Below are 15,288 nucleotides of genomic sequence, written 5' to 3'. Positions count from 1 at the left end.
AGATCAGCTCATGCGTAAAAGCATAACTAAAAAATAATGCACCACTGTGTAACAGGATTTGTTGAATTCTTCTCCTGCCATTTTATCTGTAAATAATTTTCAACACCTAACAATGAAAAGGGCTCCTTTGGTAAGGTGCTAATCTTGGGCCACATTCATAAAAATAAAAAGCACCAAAGGGAATGTGGTTCTTGGTTCACTTGCACTGAAAATATATCAATGCTTATTAATTTTGAACAACAACAAAGATTCTATGAGTAAGCTATCACTTTTAAACAATCACCCAAATTATTTGGGGGCCTTCAGATATCAAGAACTTGGGGCATGCACTGTCTACAACATAGCATCTCTGGAAATGTTTTTAGACCTCTAGAGAACAGCCAGAAATAGCACCCAAGCATATGAGTAAGTGTCCTCCACTTAAGAGAAAATAGAGATACTTTCTCTCTATTGAAGTATGATATATGGTTATTTTCATGGAATCCAGAGTGATGAAAGCACATACTCTTTCTCAGATAGAACTGGGAAGCTGGCTGAAGCAATGAGAAAGTAGATCAGCACAGCATTTCTGAGTTATCCAAATAGATGAAGCAATCTCTAAAAAAGCAGCACTTCATCTCAAAGAGCATCAGCAAATTCTCTGAAATAGGAAAAACCAAAAAGTGTGATATGCTAGAGATTATATATATATATATATATATATATATATATATATATATATATAATGTGTGTGTGTGCATATATATATAAAACAGTAACAGAGTGAGCTCAGTCTTTTTCAGAGGACAAAAAATGTGGGATATTTTCGCTGAAGTTATGGATAATGTGATGTTCTATAATGCCATCGTGGAGTCGAGTGTTGAAAGGGCCTCAAGAGGGAGGTGAGCATGGTTCAAAGTCAGTCAGAGGGGAATTCTTTCATCAGCCAAGTATGAAAAATACTTCTCTCTTGGTCTTGTAAGAGAAGTAAGCAAGACAATGCATGTGCTCAGCCATGGTAGTTAAGTTCTGAATGTGTGCGCTTTGGGCTCTTTCCAATCTGCTGACCTAAATTTTGCAGCCCTGTAACTTCTTCCAGTAGGTAGATTTCTATCCTCCGGGCTACAAAGAACTCCCCACCAGTTCAAACACAGGAAGGCAGGAATCTTGCTGACCTTGAGATTTTCCTTACACATTCCTCCTAGAACCCTCCTATCTGCCAGCCTCCAACCCTTGGTCATTCTGAACCGACAGGATGGGGACTGACTAGAGCCTGGCTAGCTGACTATTCAGCCTGCAACTCAGGCTGACCATCAGGATACTCTAATCACAAAGCCACATCTTTATCATCAGGACCTCAAGAGCACCAAGCTAAAGAACTACAAGACGAAGGCTATGGGTTTTTTTTTTCCCCCACTTTTATTCAAATTAATACAAAAACTGTATACAGTCTGATTAATTTCTCCCACCATCTCTCTTTTACAGGCTGGTGCACTTAGATTTTAGACATGCACTGCTGCGGTCACATCATGGCTGTGCAGGATCTATCCTATAATTTGAAACGATCATTTCAGACACACAAGCCAAAAGCCACTTGTCAAATAAGCCATGGTGGTGCCTGCCCATGTGAGACTGACTGAGATGAGGATAAACATCTTTTTAGGTAAAAAACGTATTTTTATAATGTACCTTTGGATAAATGTAATTGTTCTCTCCCCTTCTTTCCCAGATCAGGCACTTGAAAATAAGAAATTTCAGGAATGGGCAACTCAGTTCATTAAAATTCACTGGATTTGATTTCCTAAAAAATTCAAACAGTGTGGCATTTGGCATTTGCCACACGAGTTAGTAAGACCAATAATGGCTAAAATATTTTTGATGTGCTAGAGCTTGATTCAGAAGCACAAGTTGGAGAAATCTCATTTGTTGTAAATTAGCCTTACTTCCCCTGAAATTCTGTCTTTAAGATTAAGTAGTAGCTTTAGTTAGAAAATGGTTTAATATCACTTTTATTGGGAAAAACTACTATCTGTTCTGTGGCTTGGCTTCTCGTGCCCCACATATTCATTTAAATAATATTTAATGGCTTCAATTGCTGATAGTTTGGTTTATAAGGAACTAAAATAGTTTGAGCAGTTACTTCCTCTTATCCAAATGAATGCAACCTACGTTGAATCAAATTCAGTTTAAAAATCTTAATTCTCACAGAAGTAAAGCAGCCAAAGATAGGGCCCTGAGGCATCTGGGTTTATGGAACGATAGACTTAGGAGGTGTGGGCTGGTGCTCGTGCTATCACAACATCCGCGTAAACAGAACTGCCTCTGGGGAGAAGCTATGGCTAGGGTGCCCGCCCCTGTAAGACAGTTCTTTCTGCTGGAGTCCTGCAGCTTCCCATACTGCCTGTCACTGATCTCACTTTCTCTGTAAAGATGCTGCTCAGCTCAGCAACAGCCCAGGGGAGTGGGAATAAGGTTTGATGTGTTGAGAACTGCTCCTTCCGCCTGTGACAGCAGAGGTCAGTGAGGTTGTCTGGAAGCCTGACAAAGAGCAAGTCTATTTCCTACAGTAATAAGTCTCAAACACTGCACTGTCAATCCTTTAACATAAAACTAAATCACTCTGAAAAATAATACATTTTGCCACATCTATAAAAAGAAAAAACAAATTCAAACAAATATTAAAAAATCCTTTAAAAATGTTGTGTCAATTGCCTTATTAACAAATATAAAACAGTTTAAGACACTTGGTGACTTCCTTAGGTCGTGTATTGGGGAATAGACACACAGTGAAGTTTTACTACTAAAATTATCTATTTGGTAAAAACTCTAGGAAGAGTTCCATCAGTAAGATAATTGTTTTGGAAAGAAGAGTTAAAACTTTTTCCAAAATGTCAAAAAGAATAAGGATGTAAACACCACATTCTTAAAATATTAATACAACAATATTAATCCAGTTAAATAAATAAAAGAAGTGGCACCAACTTTATGACAATTTTTCAACACAAAAATGTAACTCAAGGATATTTTAAAATAAATAATTGCTCCAAACAGGAACAAGCATTCTTAGCACAAACCAAGAGCATCTGAAATAAAGTGCTATGAGACGAAGCAGTTCCACATTTCAGCTTGTTCAGCTATGAGCAGAAATGCCATTTAGATCTTCAGGTCTGAAATATTCACGAGGGGAAAGTCAGCTTCACTAAATGCCAGGCTTAGGGCCGTCTTTTGTCATTTTTCTTTTTTCTTCCAGTGTGTGCTTAAATATTTTCTTCAGGGTGTTGTAAACTATTGGTCCATTTTCAGAATCAAAATTAACCTGGTAACAAAGAAAATTCATATTCAGGATATTATAACAAGAATTTTAACCAGTATTTTGGGAGAAAAGAAAGGGGGTGGAGAAAAAAACAAAGACTTATAAACAAAATTATATACAATTAGAAAGCACACACAATGCATTTCACACACTAGTTTTAATTAAAATACTATATTAGAACTGCCAATCATGTCAATACCAAATTTATGAATGAAAACTAAAAAAATTAAATCTAGTGCCTGGATATGTACTGTACTCATGAAGCAAGTCAATAGTGAGTGTGATGGGGGTTTTGAATGCAGAGACTAATCATGGATGGTATAAGGGAAAGGTCTCCTTATTAAAACAATGCACACCAGCTTAACTGTTGGACTGAGGTGACCTGAATGGGGAGCCTAGCTTTCCACCTGTCAGCAATTACAGCCTCAGGTCATACCTAACCTTTCTGTAAAATGAAGACCACAACATCCATCTCCTTAGGATTTCTCTGAGTACTAAATATGAGGCTCTAACACATGCTTGGCACATGTAAATACCTCCATAAAGTTAATTTCCTTTCCCATTGGTGGGAAGGCACCACATATACATATTTGGATTGTTTACCCAAGTTCACCATATTGCAGGGTTAGGAGTGATGTTGGGACAGAGAACCGGAGCAATCACCACACCTCCACCCCACTTCCACCGCCAAAGAAATGTGTGACTCCTTAGGAAAGGATCAGGATCACTTGGCCAGTGATCCCTTCCCTCCTGGAGAGAGAGAGCGAAGGCTGTTCCCTTATGAAGGGCTGGGAAGGGTCTGAGATTTCACCCTGATAACACACCTTATAGATGCCAGCAGAAGACATGAGATTGCTGGGTCAGAGACAAACAACTTTATGACTGAAGGCAGCACACACTCCATAATCAAAGGGGTTCCCTTGCCCTCCAAGCCCCCTGGGGATGATACAGAGGGGCACAGGTGGAGTCTGCATCACAGCTGAGGAACTCCATGCTTAGGCAATCCCCCATGTTTGATGAAGGAGCTGTGGCAAGACTACTAAGCTTTGGCCTGAAGGAAACATGATCTTTGTTACACAGGAAGCAGATGCTACACAGATTTCCTTGAAGAGCTAGCCTGGAATAGAAGCTATTAGGGCCTTTGCTCCTAAGATTGTGCACAAGGGGAGAGACCCAAGAACGGTATTCTAATATTTTTACAGACAGATTTGGAACAACTGGTATATTTAACTTTTCACTGGTATCCCCCTAAAAGGTCAACAGAAGTTGTAAAGAATTCCTACCACTTTCAGAGAGACCAGTATTCAGGATTTTTTCCCGTTGAATTCAGAAATTTAACTTTATCTTAATCATTATTTTGTCTGTCCTATCTGCAAAAACTTATTAACAACAGCTTGAACTGTATACTTTGTTAAACACCAAATCACAACCATCCCCACATAGCAGTGGCCTCTGGGTCTATGAAAACATAAACAGAGATGTAAAGGATCACATGACTTTGGTTTTGAGGCACTGACTCTGGAAACAGTCATGAAGAGACTGAGAGCATGCAAAGTGGTTAGTGCTGTAAAACATCAGATGAGGAACAAAGAAACCTGCCAAAAGGACATCACTTTGGAAAGAGTGGATGGGGAAAGAGATTGGTGAATGAGTACAAATAATAAGTGCTATTATCATTAATGTTTGCCACAGATACTATCATCGAAAAACTGGGTTCTTTGTTTAATGACATTTTTGTATCACATATGAGAGATATCAAACAAATTGGTTTAAGAAGTGAGGGGAACATTTTCTTTCTTTCAATATTTATTTATTTATTTGGCTGCACCAGGTCTTAGTTGTGGCATGTGGGGTCTTTTGCTGTGGCAAGCGGGCTTCTCTCTAGTTGTGGTGTGCAGGCTCCAGAGCGTGTGGGGTCACTAGTTGTGGCGTGCGGGCTTAGTTGCCCCGTGGCATGTGGGATCTTAGTTCCCTGACCAGGGATCAAACCCGTGTCCCCTGCATTGAAAGGCAGATTCTTAACCACTGGACCACCAGGGAAGTCCCAAGGGAATCTTTTCTCTTGGTATGAAATCTGGCGTGTTTTTTCAGCCAGGAAAGACTGCTGCAGGCCAAAAGGATGTGCATGGAAAGGAAACATTATTTTACTTTTTGCTTAGGATTTGCCAACCAGACACGGTACCGAACTGCTAACGTTGGATGTTAAATTCTCAGCAGATGGTTTCTTGTTCAGACCCAAGGAAGAACTGGCTCAACAAGAAAAGATTCTCTTGAGTTCTACAAGGAACATGATTTAGAAATATTTTCTCAACACTCAATTGTTTCTCTCTACACAATACTTCTTTGTTCCAAAGTTTTCCTTCAAAAAATCCCACAGTTCAGCCTTTTATATCATTGTTAGGAAACTGGCATTTTTTAGCCAAAAGTTTGCAACTATTTTCGAGAAATGTCAAACACATTTCCATTAAAGGGAAATATGACCAAAAGGTTTATTTTAGAGAAGGCTGGTGACCCTCGGATTCTGATGTACAAAGATTATACTGACTGTGGTCTGTAGGGGGAAAGAGAAGTGCCACCCACCTTAGTGAAGGCTTTAATGGCACGTGCAAGAACGGCTTCCTCCACGTTGGCAGGAATCATCTGCAGGCTCACTATGCAATGCAACACGCAAAGAATAGTCTGTTGCTGGCCCTGTTTTTGCAGAAATCAAAATCAAACAAGTTAGGCATGGGATAGGGAGGGTGGGAGGGAGACGCAAGAGGGAGGGGATATATGTATACATATAGCTGATTCACTTTGTTATATAGCAGAAACTAACACAACATTGTAAAGCAATTATACTCCAATAAAGATGTTAGAAAAAAATGCCTCAAGAAATAAACTCAAAACAACTGCTAAGCCAAGAACTGGTTTGTGACCAAATCATCTTTACCTCAAATACTAAACTATCTACCAAGGGCTCTACCAGTGTTTATGGTTATGTGTTAACTTGAAAAGCTTTCAGTAGATAATATCAAAGCTGGTTAGTTATTACACAAAGTAGAGTTGAATCTGAAGATAAGTGCAATTTAAAATCAAATGCCTTCCATGCAGTGAACTGAGGACGATCCATTCTTGTTGTTTCTAGACATAATCGTTTGAGTATGGCTAGTAGATGCTGACACGTCACTGCAATGTGTGGACTAGATGGCTCAGTACCTTCGTCATGTCTTGCCAGTTGCAGACAATACTGAGTGGGGAGGGGGAGAAGAAGAAAGACAGCCACAGCCCTCCAGGAGCATGCCATAACATAAGGGGGAAGGTCCCTGAAGAATGTGTCCCCAACTTGACTCCTGAGGGTTGCTTACTTTGGAGAAACAAAGGAGAAACTCCATCACTGGAGCAATTCGCGTTCAGTTCACGTTGCCCCCTGAGAGCCACTAATTTCACTTCTGGAAATCTACTCTAAGGACATGATCTGAAATGCATAAAAACCTGCAAGCACAAATTATCACTACAGTGATGCCTATAAAAGTAAAAAACTCTTAATAATGTAAATGCCCTGCACGTGAGGGTTGGAGTGAATGATGAGGAAACAGCACAATGTGACAGAAAGTATATGACCTTTGTGCCGGAGTTTGTATCCTGCTCTGACACATGCTGCACATTGTGAGCAGACTGCTTCACATTCCCTTTTATGAAAAGTGGGGCCTCTACCTCTCTGAGTTATGGAGATGAACAAAGGTGAAAATAGAAATTATGACCTAGCAAGGGCCTGGCCCATTGCCACCCAATGAAAGTTAACTGTCTTCCTTACCCGCCCTCCTGTTTCATCTCTAAAATTTAAATGCTCAGAAAATAGCCTAAGAAAGGGACTGCAGATACAGGAAAAACCTTATCTTTAAAGACGTGCATCACACAACTGTGAGCAAGTGCCTGTGTGTATCTCTGTGTGTCTATATGAAGTAGTAATAGTAGTAGTAGAAGATTTGGAAGCAATGAGGTGTTTACACCACAGCGTAGTAGGTTACTCAAGGCTGATTATAACATTGCTTCCTAAACAAAACAAAGCCTATTTATAAATGAAAATTTAATATCTCTTCAGGGTTAAAAATATTAAATTGTATAAAAGAATCTACAATGGGGGCTTCCCTGGTGGTGCAGTGGTTGAGAGTCCGCCTGCCGATGCAGGGGACACGGGTTCGTGCCCCGGTCCGGGAAGATCCTACATGCCGCGGAGCGGCTGGGCCCGTGAGCCATGGCCGCTGAGCCTGCGCGTCCGGAGCCTGTGCTCCGCAATGGGAGAGGCCACAACAGTGAGAGGCCCACGTACAGCAAAAAAAAAAAAAAAAAAAAGAATCTACAATGAAAAGTCTCTTTTGCTTCCTACATTCACTGTCTCCTACTACTATTCTCTAAAGCAGGGGTCCCCAACCCCCGGGCCACGGACTGGTAACAGTCCATGACCTGTTAGGAACCAGGCCGCACAGCAGGAGGTGAGCAGTGGGCGAGTGAGCGAAGCTTCCTCTGTGTTTACAGCTGCTCACCATCACTCGCATTACTGCCTGAGCTCCGCCTCCTGTCAGCATTTTGGTGAGTTGTCTAATTATTTCCTTATATATTACAATATAAAAATAATAGAAATAAAGTGCACAATAAATGTACTGTGCTTGAACTATCCTGAAACCATCCTCCCCCCAACCCACTCCATGGAAAAACTTCCTTCCACAAAACCTCTCCCTGGTGCCAAAAAGGTTGGGGACTGCTGTTCTAAAGGCAACCACCATTATCAGTTTCTTATTTTTCCTTCTATATTTTATACATACACAAATTATATACATAAATGTATATATGTGACACACACCCTTTTTAAAGAAATACAAATGAATGCATATTCCAACCTACCTCAGTTATTCACATTATATGCTCACAGTAAATAAGTAGCAACAAATACTTGAAAATGAAAAAATGGTTAGTTATAACATATCCCCATGTAAGAGCATTACCTACCCATTAAAGTTAACATTAATGAAAAACTTAAACATGGAAAAATACCTACGTTATAATTTTGAGCAAAAATGAAGTATAAAGTTGTATGTGAAATAATTTTTACCAAGTTAACATATGCATCAGTAAGACTGAAAGAAAAAACTTGAAAATGTTTAAAGTAGTTCTCCTGGGGTTATGGGTATTTTCCCTTTTTATTTTTGTATCTTCTAAATGTTTACTGGGGATGCATTTCTTCTCTTACCCTGGAAAAATTTAAATTAGACCCTGATAAGGAATTCTGTGTGAATTCTTTTGTTTATAATGGGTTTTTTTCAGTCTGTAAAACTTGTATTGAGGGCCTTGGTTAACTTCATCAACTGTTCAACAGCTACTTTACCTTCTCTAATAAAAACAGTGCTTCTGCAGCATCCGCAGATCTGTCAACCAACATGTCCACGTCCTCTCTGGTTATCACAGGCTCCTTCAGCTGCTCCACCCAAGACCACATCAAACTGCACAGGATGAAAGGATCCCTTTCGCCACATATTCTTTCCCAAGCTCCATCTCGGGAATTTAGTTCTTTCTAAAAAGGAAGGAAGAAAGAAAGAGAAAAAGAAAGGACAGAGGAGAGGAGAGGACAGACAGGAAAGGAGGGAGAGGAAGAGAAAGAGAGAGACAAAGTGAGGGAGAGAGGAGGAGAGGGAGGCAGGCACGGTTTGACATCTGATGACCCTTAGGCTGTCCAGGAGAGTAAACTCTTAGGCTCTGGGGTACGAAATGGGACCCCTCCCAGTGACCCCACTTCCAGGCAGTACCTTGGGCTAAGACATGCAATTTCTCTAAGCCTCAGTTTCCCTTTGTAACGTTCATCTCCACCCCACAGGTAGACTGACTAACTGAGAGCGCTGTTGAAGCTCTTGGTACAAAGAAAGGCTTAGCTAACCTGAGTTCTCCACTTTGTTTAGAGACCACAGAAACAGTTCAAGAAGAGGGAACCTTCCTTTTCAGGCTCCTTGGAACAAAACAAATATTTACTGCAAGGAAGTAGAATGGTAGACGAAAAAGTGTAAATGAAAAAGTGTAAAGTGTAAAAGTGCCAAAAAGTTAGTAAATGTGGTATACGTATTTCCTTCAAATTTTTTTAGAATCCTATGTAGAATTTAACAAACAAGCCCTGTATTCTGAAAGTTGATAGGGTAAAACAACTAGGAAGTCTTGCCAATACTCCAAATGTCTGGAGATAATTTAAGATTTTAAAACTTTACCTCACAGAGATCAGGGGAAAAGTGAGATAAGAATTTTAATTTCTGACAGGGTTCAGATTTGTTTTTAATAAATAAAATACGTGTTTGCAATAGTAATAAGCAGAATAACTGCCACCATTCATTCATTCACCCATCCAATATTCATAGAATACTTATAGTATGACAAGAACGATGATACAAGACTTATCTCTGATTCTTACAGCAACCCAACGAGGAGGTCCCCTTTACAGATAAATGTACTGGGGGGCTCAGGAAAGATGAAGTAACTTGCCCAGGAGCCCAAAGTGTGAGAGCGCATTCCCAACCCAGATCTGCTCTATCCCAGTCTGTGATGTTTTTCTCATGCTACCAGGGTCCTCCAGCACTGGGTTTCTCTTTATTATGTCATAAATAAGTCAAAACTTTTAGTTGTGGATAGTCCTTCATATCCCATAGATCATGTACATAGCAGAGTAGCTTTTACTCCATTTTTATGTTGGGCAGAAACAACATGACTCAAAGACCCTCTTAGTAGAACAACCATTACATCATTGTTGTTTTCTGAAATCTTCCAGCAGGGTTAGGAAAAACATCAGGGATGATGGAAAGTATTAAACACATGAACTGTATCCTGGCCCTGCTGCCTTTGGACCACATCTCCTCAAGCACATCACTTGACCTCTGTGACCCTTAGTTTCCTGACCTGTGATACTTAGTTCATAAGGACTGAAAGATTAACAAAGAATCTGTAAAAAATATCATCTGTTTCACAGGATTTCTGTGAAAATCACATGAAATAATAGATGTGAAAGGGCCTAATAAGGGCACAGGCAGCATTATGCTATTCTAATCATGTTCATTTTACTTTTTCCAGAATTCAACTGATTTGTTTTATTACTGAAAGTCCCACAATAAAATCTAGAAAGGAAAAAAAAGGCAAACCTATCCAAATGATAGGGTAGTATCTACCTCTAGGAAATGCTTTCGTTTATACTATGTGTTCAAACAGTCTGGCCCATGTGGGGCTGACCCACGAGGGGGTAGTGAGCTTTCAAGCCTGAACCCAGAGGTCCTGCCACTAGCTTCTGTGGCTCACAGTGACGCAGAGGAGACCTGCCCACTGAGTGGAAGGCTTGTTCAGTTTGGAGTAGGAAATAAAGAGAATACTTCATGTTGGCAGAAAGCAATCCATTTAACTATTCATTAAGCAAAACAGTACAATTCTGATGGAGAAATCGTGTGTGGAAGCGCACTCCTCCTGTCACACAGTTGCAAGTGAGGGCGAGGCTCCACGCCTACTCTTCCCACCTCTGCATCTGGAAGGTCTGGCCTCCTGAAAAGTGTACACACCTTGTTTGATTAATGGTAGGATATGGAAAAGTAGCTAAACAAAAAATTCATGGTAGGTTATGGGCTAACAAGCCAAACTTTCACTGAGCCAGGCCTCCCCAGGTCAGCCCCACATTTGGGCAGTTTATCTGTTTCTGATAACTAGGTTTATAAGGCCTGCCTCTTCTCTAGACCAGCTGCTTATTTTGGGCAGAGAGCAAGGCTAATTTAAGACTGTCTTCCTAGTGAAACTACAACACAAAAAGGCGTTAAAATTTAAAATTTCACATTCTAATTTAAGTAAAGGCTAAGAAATAGACCCCAAGAACCCAATCTCAGATAAAACCAGTGGCACAAAGGTACGCTGTGGCCACTCCCATTTGCCTTCCGGAATCCAACACCTATTGGGGTGGATTGGGAAGTCTGCAGGAGGGAATGCTGAGCAGACAGCATCCATCCCTCGTCCTTCTGGCTTTACCTGATACTTGGGTTAATGAGCTTTGGAAAAGAATTGTCTCTATGTCATTTATATCTCTGTCACTGGTTCTCAAAGAGTGGTTCCCTGCTAGGTCTCAGGTTAGAGATACTTCGGGTCAGTTCCTACAGCTGTCTGCTGTGGTCTGTTCAGCTGTCCATCAGTCCTGCAAGCCCAGTGAGAAAGAGGGAAACTACCGACATCAATCAATATCATTGCCTTGCTCAGTCAAGCACCCTGCTGAGTGCTAAGCACTAAGTGCTTTCTTTCACAGAGACTGAAATGAACCTACAAAACAGCCCTGTGTCTGTTGTTTCTATGACAGCAAGCTGGTATTACAGCTGAGTAACTTGAAGTTCAAAAGTTATGTATTATACAAACATGTCTTCAAATTCCTGTAACAAATGAATTTGGGAAAATGTATTGTTTTTGCTCTGACACAAATATTTCCCACTCATATATAATTAAATGAAATACAAGTACCTGCCACATTTCTACCTTCTTTTTCACTTCCTCCTTTTCTGCAATCTCATTTAAATTTGCCAGGGCTTTGGCTGCCAGTATTCTCCTTGCTTCAACACTCAAGTCAGAATGTAAAGCCGTGTATGGAGCAACTTCAGACAGGTATTTGCTATCCCGGGTTTCAGGTCCAACCAAGAACTGTGCTTTGGGACTGGACGCACAGTCCACGGGGAGGTGGCAAGTCTCACTGTCCTCCGCAACGGAGCTTGGGCTACAACCACCACGAGTTTCACACTCACAGTGGGACACTTGCTGGTGAGAACAGTTTAGTTCCTTAGGGATATTTGCAAAATTTGGTGTAACTGGTTCCCCAGGATTGTATGAACCTGAAATACCGGAAGAGAAGGTTCTACTTCGCTGTACTTCCTTTGGAATGTTCGTCCTATGGAAAATTGATGACCTGTCATCTTTGAGTCCTTCCAGGCCTCCAAATTTAGCATGATTCCAGAAAGAAAATGTATCGTGGACCAGCGTTTCCTTATTTAAATCTAGCTGTGGAGACTGTGGGGAGTAACAATGGCTTATGTGCTTCTGCTGCCTGGGGTTATGGCAAAGCAAGGCCTGGGCAGGCACTGTCCACGGAGTCCTCCCTTGCTCCAGAAGTGACTCGGCTCTCTTTAAGTCCGAGTCACTGTAGCTGAGCTGCCTTTTCAGACGAGTCAGGGGCTGAAGGCACTCAACATTCCGCCTCTTCCAAAGAGGGTCAAACTCTTGCTCACTGGAAAGAATCACATCCTGACTCTCAAAATCTGCCACCACTGCACTGGGGGTGAAAGAGTCCGATGCATCACTGTCATGTCTCAGTAACTCTTTATCCAGCTGCACTGTGACCATCTCAGAAACAGTCTTTTCAATTTCAGCAGAGAGGCCAGGTACTTCTGCCACTTCTTCCGTCACTACTGGCCTGTTCTCAGCTAAGTCCAGCAACAATTTGCACACGAGATGGATAATTTTGGGTACGTGTTTCAGAACTCGTGCCTCATAGCCATGAAGCAGATGCCGCTGACGAATGAGATACTGTGCTAAGGTGACAGCATGTGCCTTGGGGTCACAGCAAGAAAATATATTGCGAAGAGGAATCAGAAACTGAGTAAATTCCCTTACGCATAGTAGCTGTCCTCGGGTTTGTATGGAATTAGGTCGCTTTGCCCGAACAAATATAATTGCTTGGTCAGCAGTCATTCTTGTTGCAAAAACTAAGTAACATGCTATTAAAACACCTGAACAGAGAAGAAGAGAATACTGATATGAGAAAAGCTTATATTTTTATTTATACTCTTGGGTGATTTAAAATTTGAATATGTGTTAGGAAACCATATAAATACAGAAACATTTTAAGGACAATGATAACTTTTTGTACAGGTGTTCATCTATTTACTAAGTCTATATGGCGACCCTCCCCTTGACTGAGAACACTCGTTCACCTCTGCACTCCAGGGCAAGCACCAAGAACTGTCCCAGTGAAGCTGAGTTGGTGTGGAGTGAGGCGGGATGACTGAGTGTGGAGGGTGATGACTGAATAAACTGATGACCTGGCCCAGTTACCGTCATTAATGCCCAGCTCCAACACGGAAGAAAGTCAATCCTGCTTTCCACTCTGAACAGCTCTTAAAAATGTCTATCCAATCAGTCTGTACACTCTGCTTGGAACTTCCCACCCCTGCCATCTTTGACATCAACTGGTGGCACATTCCAGACTGGCATTTTTCCTACTTGGGTATTTTTATCTTTGGCAATTATTCACATTCACAATCTATTTTTTTCTCCTGATGATTCTTATTTAAGACTAAACTAATGCCTAAACTAATTTGTATTTTCCTCTAGACCATAACTATTTTTCTATAAGCACTTAATATTAAGGAAAATAGCCTTAACAGTATAAACATTATGTATTCTTGTTAATTAATACTAAATTAAAATGAATAAAAAGGCAATAATCAATTAACTCAAATATAATAGTTAATTAACATCAAGTAAAAGGCAAATCAAAAGACATCTGTGTAAATCACCAAGTCTGTGAATCTCGTTACACATGAAAATCAGAACCTCTGAAAAATGCATGTTTCCCTAGTACACGACAAAGTCCAACCTATCTTTCTCACTAGGACATGGCAGTTCTTTAGGGTAAGTATGAAATATCTGCAGAGCTATCATGTGGAATCCCTAGAACAGTGAGATTTTGGCTCAACCATGAGAGCTGACAGTCTGGGACAGAACTGAGTCTCTACCCTAAAGATGCTCCCCAGAAGGTAGAAGACCCAGTGGTAGGTATATGGGTACACTGTGGACAGAGTCGAGCTCAGGTGTCTGGCTAGATTACATGACAATGAAGATTCCAACCCTTTTTGTGCCCCAATATCAGTATTGCACTGATATTCTGCAACATTTTTAAGTAAAATCATTGATTTTTATATAGAATTCTAGGTACAGGTAAGACTCTCCTTTATAAACAAAATCCTTACAGCCATGGATTTTAAATCATGGCCCTGCCACTTACTTGATGTAGCAAATTAACCTCCTTCAAAACTTACATTGTTGCTAAAGACTTAAAAAGATAGTAGGTGAAACGATGCTTGCTATTTTCATTATTATTTTGGTTAAGGGAAATTACATTTTAAAAAGACACTGCATACTAAGAACAGTGTCTTCCTTTAAAGAAGAAAATCAGAAAGATCATTTAGCTAGCTATGGAAATCCACCTATTTATTACTCAATATGATGAGGTTTTAGCACTAAATCACTCAAAATTACTCTCATGAATATATGGTCACTGAAGCTATCTAAGATATTTCAAGTATCTTTTACTGACTTGCTCCATTTGACTCCAAAACTTTGATAGGAATCTGAAAACTATCCTCTAGAATTAGGAAATATTCCTTATATGTTTAAACATATAGGACAATAAAACCACCTCCTAGCATTTACCTGTTCGACCAAGCCCTGCATGACAATGGATAGCTACTTTTCCTTCTTGTAAGGCAAATGTCATCACCTTCACCATATCTAAGATGGTGGTAAGGGATGCTACACCATAATCCTTCCATCCAAAATTGTAGAAGTAAACTGGACAATGAGAAAGAGAAGAAGAAGAAAATCAACATACAGGAAAAATATTTGTAAAGACATTTGAAAAAAGTGAGTGAATTCATGAACAGTATAAAGCTGTAAGGCATGCAGATCTCACTGGATGAGCAGACCTAAAATAATAGGCTTTTTACATTTCCAGTACATTTACTGTTAACATTTCTTAAAAAGCACATTCTATATTACTTAACACATTTCCTGCTGAAACTGAGTCAGAAAGAATTAAGGAAAAGCAGGATTGCAAATTAAAGTCAATGATCTATGCCAAAATTACTCAACCATGGAGGGAAAGCATGCAACCTTGTTTAGCATGGAAACATGTCTAACTGACTGATAAATGGCATAAGGTAGTACATACAGATTTTCTAACTAGT

General features: G+C 40.2%; 1 protein-coding gene across 3 annotated transcripts in view; it reads right to left on the bottom strand.

Moving 5' to 3' along the window:
• Positions 1–1,386: 1,386 nt before the first annotated feature.
• Positions 1,387–15,288, bottom strand: part of PTPDC1 (protein tyrosine phosphatase domain containing 1) — an 88,401-nt gene continuing 74,499 nt past the window's right edge. For all 3 annotated transcript variants that reach the window (XM_060102445.1, XM_060102446.1, XM_060102447.1), the window contains 5 exons: positions 14,756–14,893; positions 11,792–13,050; positions 8,658–8,843; positions 5,873–5,983; positions 1,387–3,295 (listed from right to left, as the gene is read on the bottom strand). In XM_060102445.1, the coding sequence (XP_059958428.1) occupies positions 3,179–3,295; positions 5,873–5,983; positions 8,658–8,843; positions 11,792–13,050; positions 14,756–14,893 (1,811 nt within the window). In that variant the 3' untranslated portion in view covers positions 1,387–3,178. The remainder of the gene's footprint in view (positions 3,296–5,872; positions 5,984–8,657; positions 8,844–11,791; positions 13,051–14,755; positions 14,894–15,288) is intronic.

This window comes from Mesoplodon densirostris, chromosome 6 (genome assembly GCF_025265405.1).
Source record: "Mesoplodon densirostris isolate mMesDen1 chromosome 6, mMesDen1 primary haplotype, whole genome shotgun sequence".
Classification (NCBI taxonomy): Eukaryota; Metazoa; Chordata; class Mammalia; order Artiodactyla; family Ziphiidae; genus Mesoplodon; species Mesoplodon densirostris.
The sequence above is the reverse complement of the archived record's forward strand: the minus strand, read 5'-3'. Positions and strand labels throughout refer to the sequence as shown.